This window comes from Plecotus auritus (genome assembly GCF_963455305.1).
Source record: "Plecotus auritus genome assembly, chromosome: 15".
In the NCBI taxonomy this organism is placed as follows: Eukaryota; Metazoa; Chordata; class Mammalia; order Chiroptera; family Vespertilionidae; genus Plecotus; species Plecotus auritus.
The window spans coordinates 11,467,706-11,491,162 of NC_137781.1; the positions used below are offsets into that span (position 1 = coordinate 11,467,706).

The window sequence follows — 23,457 nt, forward strand, 5'->3', positions numbered from 1 at the left end:
GAATCGAACCTGGGACCCTTCAGTCCACAGGCTGACGCTCTATCCACTGAGCCAAACCAGCTAGGGCTAATTCAACGTCATTTCCTTTTCCAGGGAACTGGCCTTTCCAGAGCACTCACCTTTGTTTTCATAGGACAGATCTCGATTCTCACGCATGGCTTACCTGTCTATTATTAAGTAAATTACATGATTACAATACCAGTATAAGTGGCATCAACAGGTCTGAACACGTCACACTGACCTGGGGTGGACACAGTCTCTCGTTGGGTAAATAAGCAAGGTCAAGCCACTAGGGAACAGCTGCCCAGCGGCCTGTGTCCACCTGACAATCTGGGGAGACCTCTTCCTCGGAACGTGGGCATCGTTCTCTGAGTGGCGATCGAGGGAACTTGCGAAAGTCAGAGGTTGCCAAGCACAGGTGTGGGGAAAAGGCAGTCAAGAATCGATACTGCCCTAACCGGTTTGGCTCAGTGGATAGAGCGTCGGCCTGCGGACTGAAAGGTCCCAGGTTTGATTCCGGTCAAGGGCATGTACCTGGGTTGCTGGCACATCCCCAGTAGGGGGCGTGCAGGAGGCAGCTGATCCATGTCTCTCTCTCATCGATGTTTCTAACTTTCTATCCTTCTCTCTTCCTCTCTGTAAAAAATCAATAAAATATATATATTAAAAAAAAAAAAAAAAAAAAAAAAAAAGAATCGATACTAAACTGTGTTCCTAACAAACTGGGGAGTCAGTCAAATCACAAAGCCTGGTTCTGTCCAATGACAGCTATGGACTGATGGGGTGATCTTGAGGTCAAGAGAAACGTAGGTCAACACCTCAGAGGGCCCCGAGAGTTAAAGGACCAACATGACAAAGGGAGGCAGGGGAAAGGGACACCTGAAATCTGAGTCATGAAGGTGGCAATAAAAACCCACAAGTAGCCCTAACCGGTATGGCTCAGTGGATAGAGCGTTGGCCTGCGGACTCAAGGGTCCCAGGTTCGATTCCGGTCAAGGGCATGTACCTTGGTTGCGGGCACATCCCCAGTGGGGAGTGTGCAGGAGGCAGCTGATCAATGTTTCTCTCTCATCGATGTTTCTAACTCTCTATCCCTTTCCCTTCCTCTCTGTAAAAAATCAATAAAATATATTTAAAAAAAAACAAACAAAAAAAACCCACAAGTAGCCCTGGCCGGTTTGCCTCAGTGGATAGAGCGCTGGCCTGCAGACTGAAGAGTCCCAGGTTCGATTTCGGTCAGGGGCATGTACCTTGGTTGCGGGCACATCCCCAGTAGGGGGTGTGCAGGAGGCAGCTGATCGATGTTTCTCTCTCATCGATGTTTCTAACTCTCTATCCCTCTCCCTTCCTCTCTGTAAAAAAAAAATCAATGTAATATATTAAAAAAACACACACAAAAACCCACAAGTAGCCCTGGCCAGTTTGGCTCATTGGATAGTGTTGGCCTGCGGACCAAAGGGTCCCAGGTTTGATTCGGGTCAAGGGCACGTACCTTGGTTGCAGGCTCCTCCCTGGCCCCGGCCCTGGTTGGGGCTTTTGCAGGAGGCAACCGATCGATGTGTTTCTCTCACATTGATGTTTCTGTCTTTCCCTCTCTCTTCCACTCTTCCTAAAAATCAATGGGACAATATCCTCGGGTGAGGATTGAAAAACAACAACAAAACCACAGAAGTAGAAGAAAGCAGAGAGGTGAAGGTCCTCAAGAGCCCTAACCCCAGCCACACACAGTGGGCACTGAACAAAAATGAACTGCCAATTAATAACAATTCACAACATCCTGCTATTTCAGCAACCACCTAAAACAATGACACCAGCTAAAGTCATTCAGAAGTGTTTGTTCAGAGAACAAGAGTGCCACTGATTCTTTAGTTCTTGGCAAATGCACCGGCAATTCGATCCAGGAATAATCACAACCAGGAAGAGTTTCATCTGAACATAAAGATTATGATAACCCCAATAAACCACATGTTATCTTGATGGAAGGGGAAGGCAACAGGGAAAATACTCTTTGTTAAAAAATCCTCACCTGAGGATATTGTCCCATTGATTTTTAGAGAATGGGAGAGAGAGGGAAAGACAGAGAGAAATAAAGATGCGAGAGAAACACATCGATTGGCTGCCTGTGCACATGCCCTGATCAGGGCCCGAGCCCGGGAGGAGGTTGCAACTGAGGTGCGTGCACTTGATCGGAATCAAACCCAGGACCCTTCAGTCCACAGGCCGACGCTCTATCCATTGAGCAAAACCAGCTAGGGCCAGAGAAAAAACTCTTGGTGATGAAGCTGAAATCTCAACAGGTAAAATGCTGGATGGAAACATGTTTTTTACAAGACCAAAATACAGAAATGTATGGCCACACATTAGTGACTGAGAGTTGCAGTTTACAATTCTGTCCTATTAAAAACTTTCTCTTAAAACCCCTCAAAACAGTAAAAAAGGATTACCAGAGTCAAAATGTCTACCCCTCTGAAGGCACCCTAACCCACTACCAAGCCTCTATCTACTCCGTCCTCCCCACACACCCGGACATCTGTCCTTCATGTTTCTTTTTCAGGAAGCTGTCCCATAGTCCCGCCCCTCTCCCCGAGGTATTTGCTTCTATAATCGGATCCACTGGGCATCCAGTTTGGCTCCACTCCTCTGTTCTGCCAATAGAAGGGAACTGCTTGAGCCCTCCCCACCTCTTCCCCTGGAGGCACTCTGAATGTCCTGACCAAGATGGAGACCTAGCCTAGCCGGTTTGGCTCAGTGGATAGATTTGGCCTGCGGACTGAAGGGTCCCGGGTTCAATGTTGGTCAAGGGTTGTGGGCTTGATCCCCAGGAGGGGGTGTGCAGGAGGCAGCCGGTCCATGATTCTCTCTCATCACTGACGTTTCTCTCTCTCTCTCCCTTCCTCTCTGAAATCCATATAAATGTTATTTTTTAAGACAATGGAGACCTAGAGTTTGGGCCCAGGGCTCTACTGTACCAAGAGAGGAAAGGGGGAAATCCCGTGAGGGCCAAGGAGGCGACCGTGCCCAGGCCCAGCTCGGGGACTGTGCAGGGTGTGACTCTCCTGTTCTGAGGAGCTCGAATCAGAGGCTCTGTGCCAAGCAAGGCCCGGCCTGCAGTTGCACTGTGAGCTGCAGAGAAAGGGAACAGCCACACTGAGAGCCACCACGGAGCTCCGTGACCAGCTCACCTGCTGTGGCTTCCTGATGCAGAGAGCGCTTCTGCAAACTGGCGCGAGGGCTGGCGGTGCAGCCGACTCTGCCGTCACTGCCAGTCCTCACCCTCCCTACCTCCTACCACTCGTCACGGGGATCCTGCTAAGCAGGTCTGCAAAAATCAGAGACAGTCTTCCAGGATCCGAGGTGCTGAGCACCCAACGTTTGGGCCAAGCAAACACAAGAAAGGCCGAGGACAGGCCGAGAGGATCGCCCTCTTGTCTGGCATCGCTGTGCTGTATGCATTTCCATCGGGTCTTCAACCCAGGGCACTGCCACTGGTCTGTCTTTTCTCCTCGACCTTGATTTTCTCTGAGGGCAGGTCCTCTACACATTCCTCTCTGGGTCCCCAGTGCTGAGCGCTGTGCTTGGTAAGAGCAGAACTTCACACGCGCTGGTGCAACTTATGAAAGAGGCTCGTGTGGTTCAAAAGTCCCGATTCTGAGGAGACAGGCCTTCTGAGTGGCCTGGCTTCCTACCCCGTTCCCGAGTTTAATAAAAACCCTACTTGTGTGGCTTTTATTGCAACCTACACGACTCAGAGAAACACGTGCTCCTGCCTGGGCAGGCTTATCCTCCACAGAGAAAGGGGGTCCAGACGAGCTTGCTAGTTTCGTGTCAGGATGGACAGAAGGAAAGACAAGTGTCACCGCAAGGACAGAGGCGCTCCGTAGGGACACAGCTCTGGGACTGCTGGGGATGGAGACGAGGCAGTGTCAACCCCACCCGAGGACAGAGAACTGCAGGATCTTCAAGAGATCCATCCTTTATGTTTTCGCACTGAAGTCAAAAACGTTCTGAGTCCAGAAAATAAACAAAACAAAACAAAAAAGATCTGAGTCCAATCCCAGGGCAACAGAGACCATCACCAGGAGCAACAGGATCTGGAGCCAGAAGACAACGAACAGGACTCTTTTCCGCTAGTGAAAACAGAGCTCCAACCCTTAAACTGGCCTGTCCTAAAAGTTTATTTCCTTAATAAACTTCAGTATTAAACGTACAATGCATTTTTCTGTAGATATAAGAAGTAAGGTCTTCAAGCGAACAGCTCACAAGAGCTGACTCAAGTCCACAATGCCACCTAGGACGTGGTACCGCAGAGCACCCTGAAGCTACAGGTAAGTACCGTGAGTGGCACAGTTTCTACAGTAAACGCGGTCCTATACGGGGATGGCAGGACCCATCTACCGAACTCCACGGGCAGAGGGCAGGGAAGATCTTGCGAGACACCAGTGGCACATTAACACACCACAGCCCAAGCTCGGTCACCCCCACAGAAACCTTTAGACTAGATCAACCCCTCCCGGGGTGTTTTTCATTAGAGGACAAAAGCCCGCTTTACCACAAACAAGGTTCACATCGCCGATGCAGGCTCGCCGATCTTTCTCAAAACTGTGTCACTGCACTAAAGACAATAAAACGAATAAAAACCCAAAGAGCATAAGCACAGGGCTTGTACTGAAATGTGAGGGTGCCCATACGGCAGGACTCAAGTTTTAAAAAGGAAGTGGTAATCACTAATAATATATCTAGTCTAGCCCTAGCCGGTTTGGCTCAGTGGATAGAGCGTCAGCCTGTGGACCAAAGGGTCCTGGGTTCCGGTCGAGGGCATGTACCTTGGTTGCAGGCTCCTCCCCAGCTGAGGCCCTGGTCGGGGCGAGTGCAGGAGGCAACCAATCAATGGGTTTCTCTCACATCAGTGTTTCTGTCTTTCCCTCTCTCTGAAAATCAATGGAAAAATATCCTTGGGTGAGGATTAAAAAATAATAAATAAATATCTAGCCTACCATTATAAACAGCGAAGTGTGGGTAAGGTTTTCTACCCCTTAGTGGCTTAATTCCTAGGAAAGGGCTCCCGAGCGTAAGGAGGGGAATTCTGGTCGGCCGGGGTACGTATCACCTCTGGGCCCTGCAGAGCATGCAGTGGTTGGCAAATAAGCCAAGGAAGAGGACAGGGGACACTTTAAGAGGACTGAGCAGTGACGGGGAAGAGGAAATTATTTGACTCATCTTGGTCCAGAGTAAATCTCTAGTTCCCAAATTATCCATTCTAGAAAGAAAATGAAAGAGGAAGAGGGCTTAAAAACACCCTCCAGAAACCTGGCACATAAGCCTTCTCTCTTACCCCCACTTTCGTTCCAAAGTCCAATGTTTTATCAGTGTTTTAAGTCACGCTAAGGACTGCCTGTCCCCATGGCTCACCCTTTATCTCACCTTATATCTCACGTGTCCACAAATGAACACATGGTCATTACATTCAACCGCTGTGGGCTGAGTGTCTTTGCAGGTCCATCTGCCATGAACAAAACGGAGGACACGGAGCAGCGCCGGCACACCCGGGAGAGGACACAAATGGGACCAATCACACGTCCCGTCACCACTGAACGATCAGAAGGAGAACCTTCAAGTGTACTACGCACTCCCGTGACTTCTAAATCAGAACATTCTGACCGTAACTTGGCCTGTCCTTTGCCCCTCCTTGCTGACGGCGATCAGTGAACTTACTCCATGCCGAGATGCCCTCGGGAACGCGCGCACGTAGCGCTGTCTGGCCCTCGCCAGCTCCGCTAAAGCGAAGAAAGCAACCTGCTTTGTCCAGTTCCATTTGCCTCTCTTTTGCTTGCTATCAGTGTCTCCTGCACCTCTTTTATGACCTTGCGTGGTCTTCAGACTGGGCATTTCCACCGTTTTCTCCAGACGTCTTCTCGCCATGAAATTCCCTAAGATTCAATCCCTAGCTCCTGACTTTCTTTCTTCTCTTTCACTCATGTGATCATTCATTCTTTCAATGAACAAGTGAATCCAGTGAAACCTCATCTTACATAAGATCAAGTCCTGAAGTCACCAACTAAGAGGAAAGTAGATACAGCCAACAATCCCTTACATCACCTCTGCAGTCCGACCCGGCCCTTTTCCCTCCACCAATGACAAGGATTCCTTTTCCTTTCCAGTTGAGCACTAGATGAAGTGGTCTATTTAGGGACCTCACAGATTGAAAGTCTGAATTGCATCTTTAAGCACTAACATCACTCCAGGCACGTGTCATGCTATGACAGGCAAGTGACAGGCATGCAAGGGCAGAGGCAAAGAAGAGCCAATTCAAACCTCCCGTCCCACTCCAGGCCCACGCTGAGCGAGCAGAATTGTGGGCAGAGTCATTCTGTATTTAGAGTTTTTATTCTCTTTCTTTTTGCCGAATGGCTCGAGCTGACTCTGTATAAGCTAAGTCTGCACATGTGAGCCCACTGGACCCGCCAGACACAAGATCGCGTGTCAAGGTCAAGGCTCTTGCTCATTTTCACCGAGAAAATGTGACCTGCAGCAATGTCGACTGTCAGGTGTGCTTCCCATCCCAGGATGGTCAGGGCTGTAAGAAGAAATGAGGACAGCATGTGGACCTTGTCCTCACAGGGCTCAGAATAACTACAAACATAAAATAACTGTAATAAAAGGAAGACTGTGATAAGTGCCAGGACCAAGGACAAATGCTATAAAAGTGCAGAGAAGGGTGGGGCTTGAACAAACGGTAAATGGAGGAAGGAATGACAAATCTCCCAGCAACTCATTAACTATGCTTTGGGCCCCGGTAATGATTCTTCTCCAATGAAAGGATCACTCACTTCTCAGCTTTGCATAAATATAGCTGACTGCAGCAAAGTGTACTCATTGCACAGGATTCCTTCCTTAAAAAATAAGAAACAAATTCCTATTATGAGTCAGAGTTCTCTGTGAAGCCACTTCCCTGCCACTTACTAGTGTAAACCTCAGGATCTAAACCTCAGTTTCTTCATCTGTAAAATGGGGAGAACTAGACTCCTTACTGATGCCTATTCCAAAGCTAAAACAAGATGATGGAGCCGTTACGTGGATACTTAAGCAGTTAATGACTACTAGCTGATGGAGTAATTACAGTCCGTCTTCTTGACCAACCTCCTTCCCAACACAGGGACTGATTCTTGGCTTTTGAGACAGACAAACCCTTCACCTCGGTGCAGAGAACTCACGCTGCTCCCAAGCTGCCTGGTCTACGGAGCAGCAGCAGGAACTGCCAGGAAGGTCTTTACTGAGCCGCCATGTGCATGGAGCCATGTCCATCCCCGGCCTGACCTGTGCCCCCTGGTAGCAAAGAATAAGTCCCTGCCCACCACTCTGAGGTTCTACACCCTGGGATTATTTGTTGTTTTTTTAAATCCTCAGCCAAGGATATTTTTTCCATTGATTATTAGAGTGGAAGGGAAGGAGGGGAGGGGGGAGAGAGAGACAGAGAGAGAGAGAGAGAGAGAGAGAGAGAGAGAGAGAGAGAAACATCGATTGGTTGGTTGCCTATCGCATGAGCCCCTACCAGGGCTGGGGAACCTGTAACCGAGGTATGTGCCCTTGACCGGGAATCGAACCCATGATCCTTCAGTCCTTGGGCCAATGCTCTAACCACTAAGCAAAATGAGCCAGGGCATACACCCCAGGATTCTATCACTTTTCCTAATTTGACCAAATGGCAGGCAGGCAGGTAAGTGAAGCATAAATCACTTGGCCACCATCAAGAAAAATTTTCACCCGGCCAGCATGTCTCAGTGGTTGAGTGTCGACCACTGAGACATGAGGTCACAGTTTGAACCAGGAGGTCACAGTTTGATTCCCAGTCAAGGCACATGCTGGGGTTGTAGGCTTGATCCCCAATGTGGGATGTGCAGGAGGCAGCTGATCCATGATTCTCTCTCATCATTGATGTTTCTCTCTCTCTCTCCCACTCCCTTCCTCTCTGAGATGATCTCCATCCCAGGCTTCCTGTTCCTTGTAAAGCACTGTTCCTGGAACGGCCCTGGGCCCCACCCCGCCCTCGCTAGCCCTTTACGGGGAATCGAAACCTTACAAAGCTGTAACCTCCCTGCAGACGAGGTCTAAAATAGCTCAGTGCTGCTGCAGCACAAAGTGCAAGGGCGGGAATGGCAAGTGGGGAGTGAGAGGCAGGTGGGGAAGGTCTGCAGGTGAAGGGGCCTTCGCTCCACCCTTCTGGCAGCGGCCCCATCTCTTTGTGTACATTCCCGGGAATGCACCTGCACAACACACGTCCCTCAACCACTCGGTGTCATTCGGCATTCAGAAGGCTTTTGAGGACGGCAGACGGAGGTGTGAGGCATGTCCTCCTCCATCAGAACAGCTGCTGTAGGGGGCACAGAGCCACAGAATAGCTCAAACAAGGGGGTGAGAGAGTCAAAAGCCCTTTAACTATGTCATCAAGCAGGTGTAAGGATGGAGTGAAGGGAGAATTTGGAGGGAGAACAGTAGGAAAAAAGTAAAAATAAAGACAAAAACCACCATTTACTGAGCTAAGCAATTACTAACTGCAATCCTCAAAATCACCACTAATAGTGGACGTTAATGTTTTTCATCACAGCTAAGACTCCACTGTCTATAAATCACACCACTGCTGTAGGTACCACCAAAAAAGAAAAACATTGTCAATCAAACTATAAATGCCATGACTGTAAGACAAATCTTGATCTGATATGTTAAAATCGTAATTATTAGAAAAAAGGAAGACTAAATTGATAAAATATGGTATCATCCCCATTTTACAACGGAAGAAACTGAGCCACAAAGCGGTCTTTAAGAGGGTTGGCTAAGTCACACGATTAGCACCCTGAAATGGGAGCATGTACAGGTCATCGGCCTGAAAGTTAGGGTCTAAGTAGGGTATCGGGTTTTTAAATATGCACATCTGACATTACATCTGAAAAGTACTATGAAAATTTTTTAAAAATTTGGACAATCAATCAACCAATCCTATTTGAGTGTCCTGTACTGTTCTGATAACCAACAAAGCATTTTTTAAGTATATTTTTATTGATTTCAGAGAGAGAGACAGAAACATCGATGAGAGATAATCACTGACCGGTTGCCTCCTGCACGCCCCCTACTGGGGATCGAACCCGCAGCAACTCGGCATGACCGGAATTGAACCCGGACCCCTCAGTTCACAGGCTGACGCTCTATCCACTGAGCCAAACCGGCCAGGGCCGAAGTATTACATATGGACACTATTCCAGGAGTTTACAATATACTGGAAACAATTAGGACGAAAACCTTGAGTGCACAAGCAGGAAGACAAACTGGCTGGAGAACGACCACACGGGAGCACAGAGACTTCACGGAAAGTCAAACTTGAGCTGGGCCCTGAGGTCTGGAAAGCTCGGGGTCAGTGAAGGTCAGGGAGAGCCTGAGGGCCCCAAGGGCCTACAATCCAGAGATCCTTGGAGGCCAGAGGGGAGAATGTAGATGGAAAAGAAAACGAGAGCAATGTTTCCTGAGGGAGATTAGACCAGGTGAGGGAGCTGGGGAAGCCTGGATAGAGCTGAAGAGCTGAGATGTTAGTTACCTGGATTCGGGGACAGTGAGTTTAAACGGAACAGAGAAGGGAGAGGTGGCTGAAGCAGACACTGAAAGAAGAACCAATGCCATCTGGTGACCACGTGGAAGCAGAAGGGAAAGCAGGCATCACTGGGATTTGATGCCTGAGGAAAGATGGCTACCACTAGTAGAACCAGGAAAGGTAAGAAGAGAAGATGCTGGGTGGGTGGGGAGGCAGGAAAAGAGGCGGACTCGGAGGGGAAAGTGGTTCGGTGCACACTGACCTGGAAGTGGGGCAGGTCCTGGGAAAGTGCTGCACAGCCCTGGAAGCACACGCCCCCACCGGGGTCAGCGTGAGGTCCAGATGCGTCCCCTGGGGGTCACTGTGGAGGAGTGCCCGGGGGTGCACCGAGAGCAGCAGGGTCCAGGGACAGATGGGCGCGCTGTGGGCAGGAAGAGGAGCAGCGGGGATGGGCGCGCTGTGGGCAGGAAGAGGAGCAGCCCAGGGGTCAGGGCCCGTCGGGGGATCTTCCCCTCCTTCCCTGAGGTGTCCACAACCAACATTAACCCTGATGCCTATGGGTAAATGCAGGTGCATGGATTCTGAGACTCTGAAGGGGTGCACTTGTGCAGTGATGGGCGGGCGGGCAGGCGGGGAGAGGGGGGGAGGGAGCGACCTAGGAAATGCTCAGCTCCGGGCTGTGACAGGATGACTGTCCTTAGGGCTCCCAGCAGTTAAGGCACCGGAGAGGGGCCTGGCCATCCCTCTGCCATAAGCTGTTTTGGGGTGCAGACCTGGCTGACTTCAGAAACTTCTCTACAGAATGTTAACTCGAGGTCATAGGCAGATAAGGTCACGGAGACCCATAGATGACAGACATATAAATGGAATGTGTTCCCCAAGCTAACAGATCCATCTGCTTCCAGACTCACAAACGTATCCCGTGGCCACAGAGCCGTTACCGTCGCTGTGCACACACTCCGGCGGCCCTCCCCACTGGGGCTCTGGGAGTTAATGTAGCTCCTAGCCCAGGGTGAAGGGAGAATGTGCACACAACATATCAATTCATCTGCCTTCTAGCTCAGACTTTGCCTCGAGCAGCGGAGAGTTTAAACTGTTTACGTGCTCGGCAATAAAGCTGAGAGAGAGGACTTTCTGTACTCCCAGTGCAGTGGGCCCGAAGGGCCAGGGGATGCCCACACCGCGTGCACATGGTACATTTCTGAAAGGGAGTGCCCACGCGTACCAAGCCCCCTCCCCAGGGGCAGGGACGGATTCCTCACGTAACAAGGACGGATCCGATCCCCTTCCCCACCCCTGCCTCACCCCGTTCCTTCCTCCCTTTCTCACTCCCATTCAGCCATACTAGTTCAAGGTCTCTGCACTTCCTCTATGCACCTGGATGTTCTTCTCCGGAGAGCCACACACCTCTCACTCTCTTACTTCCTTCAGGTTTATGCTCAAATGCCACCTTCTCAGAGATGCCCTCCCCGACCACCCCAAATAAAATATCAAGCGTAGCTACCCACTCCTTCGCCTGCATTATTTTCTCCCCTGCATTCATCACGACATAGCATTTATTTTGTGTCCCCTCCCCCCCCCCCCCCCCCCGCCCAACAGACAAGATTCATGAAGATAGGATGTTTTATTATCTATTTCCCCGGCACCGGAATAGTGGATAGATAAACGAATTCAACAAGGAGTAACTAGTATGTGCCAAGTATTGTGCTAACTTCTGGAAAAGCTTTGGTGAACAAGACAGTCTGATCCTGGCCCTGGACAGCTGGCTCCGTTGGTTGGAGCATCAGCCCAAGCACTGAAAGGTTACAGGTTCAATACCCCGTCAGGGCACATACCTAGCTTGTGGGTCCAATCCCCGGTTGAGGCACATATGGACAGTGTGGCAGCCAATCGATGTTTCTCTCCTTCTCCCTCTCAAATCAATAAAAACATGTCACAGGTGAGAATTAAAAAAAAACAAAACTGAATAGTTTTTTTACCTTAATAATATCTGGGGGGTTAGGAGGGAGGACAAATAAACCAAAGAAAGAAATATTACATTTAGGCCCTGTTCTAAGTGCTTTCCATAGATGTAATGCTCACACCCACCACAGAAGCCAGGTGCTACCATGACTGCCTGTCCACACCCAGTTCCTAAGTGGCAGAGCCAGGATCCAGCGCAGACAGGCGGGCTCTGGAGTGTCTGCTCCTAATCAGGCAAATAAGCAAAACAGCCCACTGTTAAATGCAACAGCACCAGTGGGTGAGGGTGTTGGGGGAGAGGGGTAATGAGACAAGTCCGGTGTTTCAGTTTATGGGCAGGGACAGTAATGTCGAGAAGGGTTTTCTGGAAACCAATTTCCTTGAAGGGTGAGTCAGAATTATCAGTCTGGAGAGGCAAGGGCTGGAGATTCAGTTTCATTTTATTTTTAAATATTTTTATTGATTTCAGAGAGGAAGGGAGAGGGAGAGGGAGAGAAACATCAATGATGAGAGAGAATCACCGATCGGCTGCCTCCTGCACCCTCGCAGTAGGGATGGAGCCTGAAACCTGGGCATGTGCCCTGACTGGGAATCGATCTCATGACCTCTTGGTTCACAGGTCGATGCTCAACCTCTGAGCCAGGCTGGAGATTCAGTTTTAGACATAACTGAGTTTAAGTGAAGTGAATTTGGGAGGAAATTTAGGATTCTCCAGCAGACAAACCACTGAAGTCATGATATTGTATGAGATTTCCTAAGAGAAAGTCTAAAAAAGAAACAGAAGAGTGACCATTTAAGAGGAAAGAAAAGGCCGGATGGAACAGCCAGATAGATAAAATACCAGGTACATGTGTATCACGGAAATTAGGAACAAAGAACACTTTAAGAATGAGGAAGTGCCTTGGCTGGTGTGGCTCAGTTGGCTGAGTGTTGTCCTGTGCACCCAAAGGTCTCTGGTTCTAGTCCCGGTCAGGGCACATGCCCAGGCTGCAGGTTCGGTCCCCAGTCGAGGTGTGTACGGAAGGCAGCGGATTTGATGTCTCTCACATCAATGTTTTTCTCTCTCGCCTTCTCCCTTCCCGTCTCTAAAATCAATACAAACATATTTAAAGAAGCAAAGAATGAGGAAGCATCAAAACTCCTTGGTGAAAGGGACACTGGGAAGTGTCCTTCAGAGTCAGAAACGCAGAGGACAAGGCTCTCCACAGTCTGATCTCCCTCTTCTTCTTTAGGCTTCTGACTAATCGCATACACTCTGTGTACCCTACCCAGTGCTCTCATGTAGGACGGTACTGCTGCCACCTGAGGGCATCTGGAGGAGTCAGGCAGGGGTCCTGCTGGCATTTAGTAGAGGGGTCAGCGATGCTAAGTATCAGCAACTCCATGAAAAAATGCCAAAATGTCACTAGCGCCTCTGGCGATCTTTTGTCGAGCTGGAGTTTAGGTATAGTTCCAAATCTCCAGTGGCCTTCACCCCTAACCTTCACACACTGCTCTCCGCCCCTCACCGTACCTTGAGCTCGTGTTCCTGCTGAGTTAGGTGTGTAGATTCTGAAAGTCTCCAGGGGTCCTCAAACTTTTTAAACAGGGGGCCAGTTCACTGTCCCTCAGACCGTTGGAGGGCCGGACTATAGTTTAAAAAAAAAACTATGAACAAATTCCTATGCGCACTGTGGGCCCGGGACGAGTCGGCTGCTAAGCAGGACAGGCAGCGGCACCCGGCGGGCCGGATAAATGTCCTCGGTGGGCCGCATGTGGCCCGCGGGCCGTAGTTTGAGGACGCCTGGTAGACTCTCCTAGAATTCTGATTTTAGAAACAGAAATCGCCAAATTCTGTAAAATTTTACATATCATGTCTATTATAATAATCATGCTTTTAAATTCTCCAATCTGTGGTTTCCTAGATAAAACATGAATTTTAAAAAAAATGTTTTTATTGATTTTAGAGAGGAAGGGAGGGGGAGAGAGAGATAGAAACATCAATGATCAGAGAGAATCATGGATCAGCTGCCTCCTGCACGCCCCACACTGGGGATCCAGACCACAACCCGGGCCTGTGCCCTGCCCGGGAATTGAACTGTGACCTCCTGGTTCACAGGTTGATGTTCAACCACTGAGCCACGCCGGCGGCTAAAACATGAATTGTTAAGGTTTCGGGCCCTTTAGTCTAAGCCTCAGCTTGCTGATCTGTTACTTGGGTGATCACACCCACGTTATGTAAGACAGCTGGATATGAAGCGCCCAGCACAGGCCCGTCCCCTTGGCCACCCTGCCCTTGGTGACTGCTCCTCTCAGGAATTTATAGAGCCTCCCTGCTTTCTCACGTGGCACCGATCCACCTCAAACTGTCGTCACTCCTGTGGGGCTCACCCAGCTTCACTTAGGCTGCGACACAAGGGCCACCAGTGCTGCCCAACGTGCTCCCACATCCAGGACCCCAGGCTCTCAGCCAAAAGCTGCCAATGGGCCCCTATCTCTCCTGCCCCCTGCATTGCAGAGCCCAGTCTCTGAAACAGCCATTTCTTCACAGTCCCCTTCTTCTTTCTCTACCTCTGATCAAATGTCCTTAAATAAAAGAGCTCCTGGGTAGCTACTGTATCATTCGGTATAATTTACACACAGTTCTATGAAGTGCGATGTGCAGATTTGCTATGTATCTTTGACTAGATGCAGTGCTTGTGATTGCTCCCAGGAGAGAGAACAAGACGAGCCCTAACCAGTTTGGCTCAGTGGATAGTGTCCTCCCAGGGACTAAAGCAGGGGTGGGCAAACTTTTTGACTCGAGGGCCACAATGGGTTCTTAAACTGGACGAGAGGGCCGGAACAAAAGCATGGATGGAGTGTTTGTGTGAACTAATATAAATTCAAAGTAAAGGAGCGGAGGGGAGAGCAAGAGAACCCTCCGCTCTTTCGGCTCCGCGGGCCAGATAGAACAACCGAACGGGCCGGATCCGGCCCACGGGCCGTAGTTTGCCCACGGCTAGACTAAAGGGTCCTGGGTTCGATTCCAGTCAGGGCACATGATTCTCTCTCGTCACTGATGTGTTTTTTTTTTTTTTTAATATATTTTATTGATTTTTTTACAGAGAGGAAGGGAGAGGGATAGAGAGTCAGAAACATCGATGAGAGAGAAACATCGACCAGCTGCCTCCTGCACACCCCCCACTGGGGATGTGCCCGCAACCAAGGTACATGCCCTTGACCGGAATCGAACCCGGGACCCTTGAGTCCGCAGGCCAACGCTCTATCCACTGAGCCAAACTGGTTTCGGCGTCACTGATGTTTTTATCTCTCTTTCCCTCTCCCTTCCTCTCTGAAATCAATAAAAATTTTTTTTAAAAAGAGTATTTATTAGCATTACATTTCCTAAATAAGTTAATTATGTTGTGGTTGCTAATTAGTTATGTCGCCAGTGAGTATGTTAGAGAAGTAGGCACAGCATATGACCTGAGACAATGTCCTTGTTCTTCAGAGATGTCTGCTGAAGTACTTGGGGGTGGAAGGTTACGATGCCTGCAACTAACTTTCAGGGGTTTCAGGAAAAAGGTACATATCTAGAAAGATACAAAAGCAAGTGTGCCAAATGTGAACACCGAGAACCAGATATAAGAAGGACTCTACGGGGCCTGCTGGTGTGGCTCAGAGGTTGAGCGTCAACCTATGAACCAGGAGGTCATGGTTCGATTCCCAATCAGGGCACATGCCCGGGTTGCGGGCTTGATCTCCAGTGTGGGGTGTACAGGAGGCAGCCGATCGATGATTCTCTCTCAGCACTGATGTTTCTATCTCTCTCTCCCTTTCCCTTCTTCTCTGAAATCAATAAAGAAAAGAAAATTTTTTAAAAGGGACTCCATAGGAAGAAGCTGAGATTTTAGTGCCTGACTGGCTGCTGGGGCGAGGAAGAGGGAGGGAAGGTTTGGGGTGTACCTGGCAGGGGACGGGGCTGCACCCCTGGAAGAGGGTGCTGGGGAAGAACCGGTTTTCAGGAGACAGATGTTAAATCTGGCTCTGGGTAAGAGGCGGCAGGAAGAAACAGGTGCTGGGAGGAAGTGAGGAAGAAGTTGGAAAAATAGGAACAAGACTCAGGCCACTTGGTAGTTAGCAAGGCGGTGCCCACCTGAATGGGTACCAAGTAGAGAAACGGATGAGATCTCAGATAGAAGGAGGGGAGGGAGACGAGTGAGGTGAGAGATCACTGCCGATGTAACTTACTGGTAGGAGGTGGGAGGAGAGTAAGAGAAAAGCCAGGAGGGGCCTATGTGACGGGAACGAAGGCAGCATGAGGAAGACCAGCGAATGGTCAACAGCTCCAAATACAGCAGAAAGCTGAAGGTGATGGCCGGCAAATGGGATCAGGAAACCAGGGACTTTCGCTTGGGCAGGAGTGGAAACCAGGCGACTGGGCCCCCGAAAGGGAGCAGATGAAGGAGCAGCGCAAGAGAGGGTCCACTCACTCTTTACAGTCCCCCTTAAGCAGGGGTCCTCAAACTTTTTAAACAGGGGGCCAGTTCCCTGTCCCTCAGACCGTTGGAGGGCCGGACTATAGTTTAAAAAAAACACTATGAACAAATTCCTATGCGCACTGCGGGCCCGGGACGCGTCGGCTGCTAAGCAGGACAGGCAGCGGCACCCGGCGGGCCGGATAAATGTCCTCGGCGGGCCGCATGTGGCCCGCGGGCCGTAGTTTGAGGACGCCTGCGTGAATGAGAGATGGAATGCCAGCTGGAAGAGGGGGAGAAGCATGGGAGAAGCGGCGTTCTGGGGGAGACTGGGGAGATCTGTGGTTACAGGAGACTGAATCAATAAAGACACACCTTGGCGACGAGGCAAAGAAGCGAGACCGGTGTATGTCGGGAAGAGAAAGGAAGGGGACTATAAGCTCCAGAAATGGAATGAAAGACAGGAAGAAGGGGAGAGAGAAGAGGTGAAGAGAGCAGCGGTAATAAAAGGATAGCAACAAAAACAACACAGGAGCAGAAAGAGAAATTCCAAGATCAGAAAGTGACAAACTGCCAGGCAGCAGGATCCCCTCTGGTCCTCCCACAGGCCTGCTGCTCCAGCCCCACCTGCTCGGGGTGACGGCCGCACCCAGGACAATCCACACAGAGTGTAAAGGTCTAGGGAGTTCCTGGAGAGAGTCTTCAATTAAGAAGAATGGAGGGTTCAAGCTGTTATTCCAATGATCTTACAACGTGGCCTTTGCTTCTGAGTAAAAAGATCACCTTCTATTCTCGAAAGAAGGCATGGCTGAACTAGAAAGGGCTCTAGGGGAGGGCAAAGATAAGCCTGAAGTCCCAGGGAAAGGAAGTCACCTGCCGGAAAACATCCAGGCATTCCACAGGTGGGCAGAGTCAGAGTCCGCCTCTTCACATCATCACTTTCAGAAACCCCAGGGCTCAGGGAGAGCAACTTCCTGATGTCTTAAGAACAATCCAACATTACAGCTCTACAGACCGTATCAAAATGCTGCATGGAACTTATGTGACGATAAGACATACGAGAAACAACAACATTTTTATGGCCTTTTATTTCCTTTTAAAGCCACGTCCAGTGAAGTACTTGGGCCTCAAATTACTTTACTGCCCTAGCAGGTATCCTCACAAATATTTTTAAAATAACATGAGAGTGATAAGATAAAAGCTCACATTATCTCAGGAGATAAAAGAAAAACTTAAAAAAAAAATACTTTTAGAGAGGGAGAGAGAGAGAGAGAGAGAGAAATAATAATGTGAGAGGGAAACATCGTGAGAGGGAAACATCTATCGGCTGCCTCCTGCACACTGCCTACCGGGGATCAAGCCCACCACCCGGGCATGTGCCCTGACTGGGAATCGAACCGGCAACGAGGGTTCTGGACACCTGTGAGGCTCGGGGAGCACCAAGTCAAGTACAGCAAGTCCTCGTTTAACGTCAACGACAGGTTAACGCAACTTGCAAAGAAATTACGTACATGAATCCACTATACCATGGGCTAATTGATAGGAACAACATCTCACCAATGTCATAGTGAAACGACACTAAACAAGGACGTTATTCAAAGACCCGAAGGAATGGGCCCTGTGATTCCCCTGTACCAGGCTCCTTGTGGAGGCAGAGTCAGGGTAGCTGCTGAGAGGAACTTCACTACGCTCCAATAGCCAAGCTTGAGAATGCCAGACTGCGCTAGCCTGCAGAGAGCCACCTGAGAGCCTGGGAGAGGGCACTGAGACTGAGAGTCCCCTAGACAGCAATGCTAGCAGTGAGGGCTCTAACAACACCTGCCTCACCCTAGCCAGTGTGGATCAGTGGATAGGGCATCGGCCTGCGGACTAAAGGGTCCCGGGTTCGATTCCCATCCAGGGCATGTACCTAGGTGGCAGGCTCCTCCCTGGCCCGGCCCTGGTTGGGGCGCATGTGCAGGAGGCAACCAATCAATGTGTTTCTCTCACATCGATGTTTCTCTGTCTTTCTCTCTCTCTTCCACTCTCTCTAAAAATCAATGGAAAATACCCTTAGGTGCGGATTAAAAATACGTATAAAAAAATAAAAATAAAAACATCTGCCCCATCGGGATGGAAACAGTAATAAAGGACCATGGCTTAGCAATGAGCACATAGTCTCCAAAAAATCACTACCAGCCTCCAAGGGCCAAGGATCACAGAGACAATCAGCTGAAGAAACACCAGGACCAGGCAAACCTGAGATGCATGGGCCTCCACCAGTGAGCAGCACTGGCTGGGGTGTGTGCCCGGGGAGAAAACAAATACGGCAGCTGCTGTCCCCTTGCCGGCAATCGCCCACATTTAATCTGGATCATGAGGGCGGAGGCCATGCCAGAGAACATGGACTATGAACCACTCCAATCCTGCCTGACATCAGCTTCCCTACGAGCATCACATGACCTGAAACTACGATAATGATGCCTTAGTCACTGCTTTACGGTTCAGGAAAAGTAAAAATTTCACTAGGGAAGTCAAAGCCTCTGTGTCGTGATTATTCGAAAGCTTCACTCTCACTGAACTATTGCGGGAAACTCATCTGATAACCAACATAAATCTATTGATCTCACTTTCAGCCCGACAGCCAGTCATTCTAGAGACATCACTGCCATCTACCAGGAGGTCTGTATGAAAAGCTGAACCTTGATACAGGCCCAACAGTAATCTCTGTGTTACAACTGGTAACAGATCTTTGCAAAATATCCCCAAAACTATCACACTTAAGTTATTAAATAAAAACTGGTTCTGCCCAGCTGACGTAGCTCAGTGGTTGAACGTCGACCTATGAACCAGAAGGTCAGGGTTCGAGTCCCAGTCAGGGCCAGGGTTCGAGTCCCAGCCTGGCTTGTGGGCTCGATCCCCAGTAGGGGGCCTGCAGGAGGCAGCTGATCCATGATTCTCTCTCATCATTGATGTTTCTCTCTCTCTCTCCCTCTCCCTTCCCTTCTGAAATCAGTAATATATGTATATGTGTATATATATATTACATACATGTGTATGTGTGTGTGTGTGTATATTTACATATATATACATATACATATATATATATATGAATACATATATTAAAAAAACAAACAGGTTCTAGACCCGGCTGGTGTGGCTTAGTTGGTTGAGCGTCAAAAAAACATGTTAAGAAAAAGCAAAACCAGCCCTAACCGGTTTGGCTCAGTGGATAGAGCGTCGGCCTGTGGACTGAAAGGTCCCAGGTTCGATTCCAGTCAAGGGCATGTACCTTGGTTGCGGGCACATCCCCAGTAGGAGGTGTGCAGGAGGCAGCTGATTGATGTTTCTCTCTCATGGATGTTTCTAACTCTCTATCCCTGTCTCTTCCTGTTAAAAAAAAAAAAAAAGAAAAAGAAAAACCAGGCTCTAGGAATATCCCCAGAGTGAAAAAGCACAAAAGCAAGCACCCGAAGGTGCAGAGGTGGCTGGGATGGCTGAGGCTCTCGGCTTTCTGGTAACCCTGGTTTGGGAGAGAAGGTACCTTATCCATATGGAAGATCAAATCCAATTCACAAACATTTTCGAAACATTTATCCAGGGTCTCCACAAACACCTAGGAAACATAAAGAAACAGGTAAAGAAGAGAAACAGGGAATATTCACATCTTCATAAATATCACGTTGGAAAGTAAAGGGGAAGTCATGATACCATTTACCTTACGTAAATCTCAAACCAAACCAAACCTTCTTTTCTTATCTTTTCTCTCCCATTTTCCTCTCAGGTTTTTAATTTCTAAGAGATCATTTTGTTTGTGTTTCTTGTTTGTTTAGCAGCCCATGTTTGTCTTCCTTTATTGCTCTGTGGCTTAGAGATAAGGGGTTGTCTCCCTCTCCCTCTAAAAAAATAAAAGCAATAAAAAAGAACATATATATAGATAAAAAAAGAGCAGTCACATGTATGTTTTTCCTCAAGCCTCAAAACACCATTATTCAAGTTCATGATCAAGATCAAGAACCGAAGGAGTAAAATAGAGGCAAAAGGCGTGCTGACTCGTGAAGAGACTGAAATGAAGGTACTGCAGGCTCAGACAGCAAAATAGTAAGATATGCATCTAAAATTCAATCCCCAAGAAACACAACTCTGAGGAACAAAATGACAAAGAACATTCGTCTCACAGAGGAAGCGAGTGACTAAATTCATCTGCAAATGGTGAGGACACACACAAATGCAAAGGAAATAAGCACGAGGCAGAAGTCACTCAAGATCTCAGTTGCATAAACGCGCCATCGTAGTAAAAGCTGTAAGTGGGAAGAGTCTCCATCCAGGACTTGGGAGCAGAAGAAATCCTGATCCAGAAGCCAAGAAAACTGCGACCAGACCTCGTTCCTGCTCAAGGTCAAGGAGCGCCCCAAAAAGCCGAAGTCGAGAGAGAAAGAGGAGAATGGGAAAAGCAACAAGATTTAGCGAAAGTTGCCGAAACCGGTTTGGCTCCGTGGATAGAGCGTCGGCCTGCGGACTGAAGGGTCCCGGGTTCAATTCCGGTCAAGGGCATGTACCTTGGCTGCGGGCACATCCCCAGTGGGAGGTGTGCAGGAGGCAGCTGGTCAATGTTTCTCTCTCATCGATGTTTCTAGCTCTCTATCCCTCTCCCTTCCTCTCTGTAAAATATCAATAAAATATATTTAAAAAAAAAAAAAAAAAGATTTAGCGAAAGTTTAAGCCTGACTGCTAGCCTCCGTTTTATCAGAGGCAAAAATACGGCAATGGATGCACGAGAAGTTCTAGTTGGGGGGTTGGGAAGGGCACAGCAATGACAAGAACAGGAGAAAAGGAAATGGTTGAAAAGCAAAAACAACAAGTAGCAAGCTACTGGAAATTCAGTTCTCAATGTGCGGGCCTGTGGGCCCCAGGAACACAAGGAGCTCCTTGGCTGGCAATGGCGCTCACATGGCAGCCCCGGAGCTGAAGCCTCCACAGAAAGCAGAATAACCGTGTGTAGTGATTGTAAGCCAGCAGCTGGGGATCACATGAAATTTGCTGAACAAGAGAAAAACAGGGAAACGCTTCGGCGAGGCAAGAAACAAGGAGACAGATCCAAGCCTGCTTACATATGGGATCAATTGAATTTTGAAAATGAAGACCAAAATGTCAAATTTAGAAAATGAATGGGTATTAACGGTGAAGATGGATGTAGCTCAGTTGATAAAGTGACAAGACTTTGAACAACAGGAAGAAGTATTTGGAAACCGAGAAGCTCAGCCTGAAGTGGCGAGATCACAAACCCACACACCGAGAGGAATGGAGTGCGGTTTATGGCTTCAGTCCAGGAGCGGAAGCAGTTGGAAAAAGGTCACACTTTTAAAGTTTGGGGCTTTACAGACTTCTTGTTCTAATGTTAGGTCCTCTGTCACCAAAGAGCTGGCATTCTAGCTTGCAAGGGTGTTGCACTTTAATCTGTTAAAAAATCTGGTTCTTGCGCACACAAAAAAGGTGATTGTGTGGGTGATAAGTGGGGTTAGATAACGCTATGGTGGTCATCATTTTGCAATACATACCAGTGCCAAATCAACAGGCTGTACGCCTTAAACTTGCACAATGTTATATGTTAATTATCTCTCAATGAAGCTAAGGAAAAAAGAAAATTATCACTTTTTATAAATATCAAATCTTCTAAGTTTCCTGGGGTTCACCCTTGACCTCAGACTTCCCCAGAAGGGGCTCTTGTGAACTATCAGGGATACTAAAGCCAGTCCGTGACCCAGACACTTCGTTCAGCTTATCTCCTCTTGGGAGCCTGCATCTGAAAGTGGCAAATTCGCCCTGGCTGGGGCGCTCAATGGTTAGAGGATTAGCCTGAGCACTGAAGGGTCATGGGTTCAATTCCCAGTCAAGAGGACATACCTCGGTTGCAGGTTCGACCGGGGCCTTGTGCAGGAGGCAACCAATGGATGTGTCTCTCTCACATCAATGTTTTTCTCTCTCTCCTGCCTCCTCCTCCTCCTCCTTTCCACTCTATCTAGAAATCAATGGAAAAAATATCTTTGGCTGAGGATTAACAAAATAAATAAAAGTGGCAAATTACTCTTTCCTTACACAGCTAAGTTTGTGCTTAGCTTTTTATCATTTAGGGAATTACATCACCTAGAAAAACTATAACGAGAAGCAAAGGAATGGTAACTCAAAAGTCTAAGGAGGGATGCAATGAATGAGGATACAGGAGCTTTAAGGGACTAGGTAACATACTGTTGCTAATCTGAGGGACAGTTTCATTTTATTGGCATTTTTTACACTATACAGTCATGTTTGCATACTTTTTGTATACACAGTATGTTTCACACTCAAACGTAATTTATAAAACAGCAATAATCTTTCTGGGACTCGGACAAGGGTTTCAGTAATTTATAACCTGGAAGTACTGACATTTTAATGAGTTTTCTCACCCGGTAAAGAACATGTTTGATTTATATATTTTGCTCTTTTTTCATATTTTCAGTTTTAAAGATTTCTTTATATAGACCGTGCACGTTCTTTACATTTATTCCTGGCTGGTTTATGGACCTTTTCGCTATTGCAAGTGGGCCCCTTTCAAATATTGCTTCCTAACTTATCATCCTATATAATCCTATATAATAAAACCCTAATATGCAAATTAACCAAATGGTGAATGACTGGTTGCTATGAACTGACCACCAGGGGGCAGACGCTCAATGCAGGAGCTGCCCCTGAGCCGAGAGGTAGGGAGCAGCAAGCAGGTGGACGGTAAGGAGCGAGGGGTCCTGGACTGCGAGAGGGATGTCCACCTGTCAGCTTAGACCCACTCCCCACAGAAAGTGGACCTAAGCCAGCAGGCGGACATCCCCTGAGGGGTCCCGGACTGTGAAAGGGCACAGGCTGGGCTGAGGGACGCCCCCGAACCCCAGTGCACGAATTTCATGCACCGGGCCTCTAGTTATAAAATAAAACTATTCATTTTTATATATTAAACATGTATCCAGTCCCTTTACTGAACTCTAGTATTACTTCTAATTATTTCCCAGTTGTCTTGGATTATCTAGGTAGATAAGTTCATCTGCAAACATTACATGTTCTTTAATTATGTTTTTATTGATTTGAAAGAAGAGAGGGAGGGAAGAAGAGAGAAACATGGATCAGCTGCCTCCTGCACGCCCCCTACTGGGGATGGAGCCTGCAGCCCGGGCATGTGCCCTGACCAGGGCATCGAACCTTTGACCTCTCAGTGCACTGGATGACGCCCGACCAGCTAAGCCACACCATCAAGAGCCAAACATTACATATTCTTAAGGCTAGTAAAGCCAATACCTCAATACTGCCCTCTTCCCCTCAAAACATACTTTTAGATTTCCTGGCTGTTTGTTTTTCCTGGAAGTTTTCCTTTACCAAGTTCTGTAAGATCTGATGGAATTATTCCTGGATTTCCCATTTAATCTGTTGATTACTACCGTCATCTTTGCTTGATTCTCCCCAACAAGGGGAAGG

The 23,457-nt window shown here is 48.3% G+C and overlaps 1 protein-coding gene across 1 annotated transcript in view; it reads right to left on the bottom strand.

Annotated features, from left to right (window-relative positions):
- AP3S2 (adaptor related protein complex 3 subunit sigma 2) overlaps positions 1 to 23,457 on the bottom strand; it is a 40,530-nt gene that overhangs the window by 6,943 nt on the left and 10,130 nt on the right. The window contains exon 4 of the mRNA XM_080651664.1: positions 19,502 to 19,573. Coding sequence (XP_080507790.1) covers positions 19,502 to 19,573 — 72 coding nt within the window. The remainder of the gene's footprint in view (positions 1 to 19,501; positions 19,574 to 23,457) is intronic.